This window comes from Cariama cristata, unplaced genomic scaffold (assembly GCF_000690535.1).
Source record: "Cariama cristata isolate BGI_N322 unplaced genomic scaffold, ASM69053v1 scaffold23949, whole genome shotgun sequence".
Lineage (NCBI taxonomy): Eukaryota > Metazoa > Chordata > Aves > Cariamiformes > Cariamidae > Cariama > Cariama cristata.
Window position 1 is genome coordinate 6,211 of NW_009634391.1, and position 762 is coordinate 6,972.

Sequence of the window (762 nt, forward strand, 5' to 3'; positions counted from 1 at the left end):
CATATGGGGGGAACATCTCCAATGCTGGCATGGTCCATGGGCAGGACGATGCTTTGGGGCACCCCTGGCTCGCCATTCGCCCTTTTCTCCATACCTCCTTGGTGTGGTGGTTGTTTCTCCTGCTTCTGCTCTGGTACCTTGCTCTGCCGCCGGCTCAGCCAGCCGGCCGTGGTGCTCTGCCCGTCACTGTGGACCTGTGGTGCCTCGGTTACGCTTGGCTTGGCCAGGCTGCCCTAGAAGAGGAGCCAAAAGCCACCGCTTAGAGGGAGCTGGCCAGTTCCATCCACCCCATCCCACTTAGCCTGAGGATTTCTCCTTGGCCCTGGTGTGGAGAGAGCAGAGGGTTCATTTATGCATGTGGGAAGAAATCCTGAGGGCAGCCAGGAGCTCTGGGATTTTGGCACAGGTCAGGGAAGGGGTTCCCACCACAGCGCTGGGTGGGAGAGCTTCTCCCCATCCTCTCCGGGCCTCTGCAGGAGCTTTTTGCTTTAGGAAGGATGTTATGGCAAGGTCATAAATCAACAATATACATTGGGAACTGGCTAAAAATAACTTGTCCCACTAACACAGTACAGGGTTGTGTGTGAACATGCTGCAGGAACTGCCGGCCCCTGCTCGTCCTGCTGCGCGAGGGAAACAGCAGTGCCCAGCACTCTGCTCTTGGATGTGCTCCAAGGAGCCTGAAATGTCTCATCCAAAAGCAGAATCAACCCAAAAGAGGGTATGGGGGAGCAGGAACCTGGCAGGTGGGTTTTGGCACTC

At 56.7% G+C, this 762-nt stretch overlaps 1 protein-coding gene across 1 annotated transcript in view; it reads right to left on the bottom strand.

The window, feature by feature from the left end:
- The window catches only part of PLIN1 (perilipin 1), a 5,283-nt gene that overhangs the window by 1,656 nt on the left and 2,865 nt on the right, over positions 1 to 762 (bottom strand). The window contains 3 exon segments of the mRNA XM_009707139.1: positions 95 to 113; positions 115 to 233; positions 759 to 762. The exon segment at positions 759 to 762 is cut by the window's right edge and continues 187 nt beyond it. Of these exon segments, the coding sequence (XP_009705441.1) occupies positions 95 to 113; positions 115 to 233; positions 759 to 762 (142 nt within the window).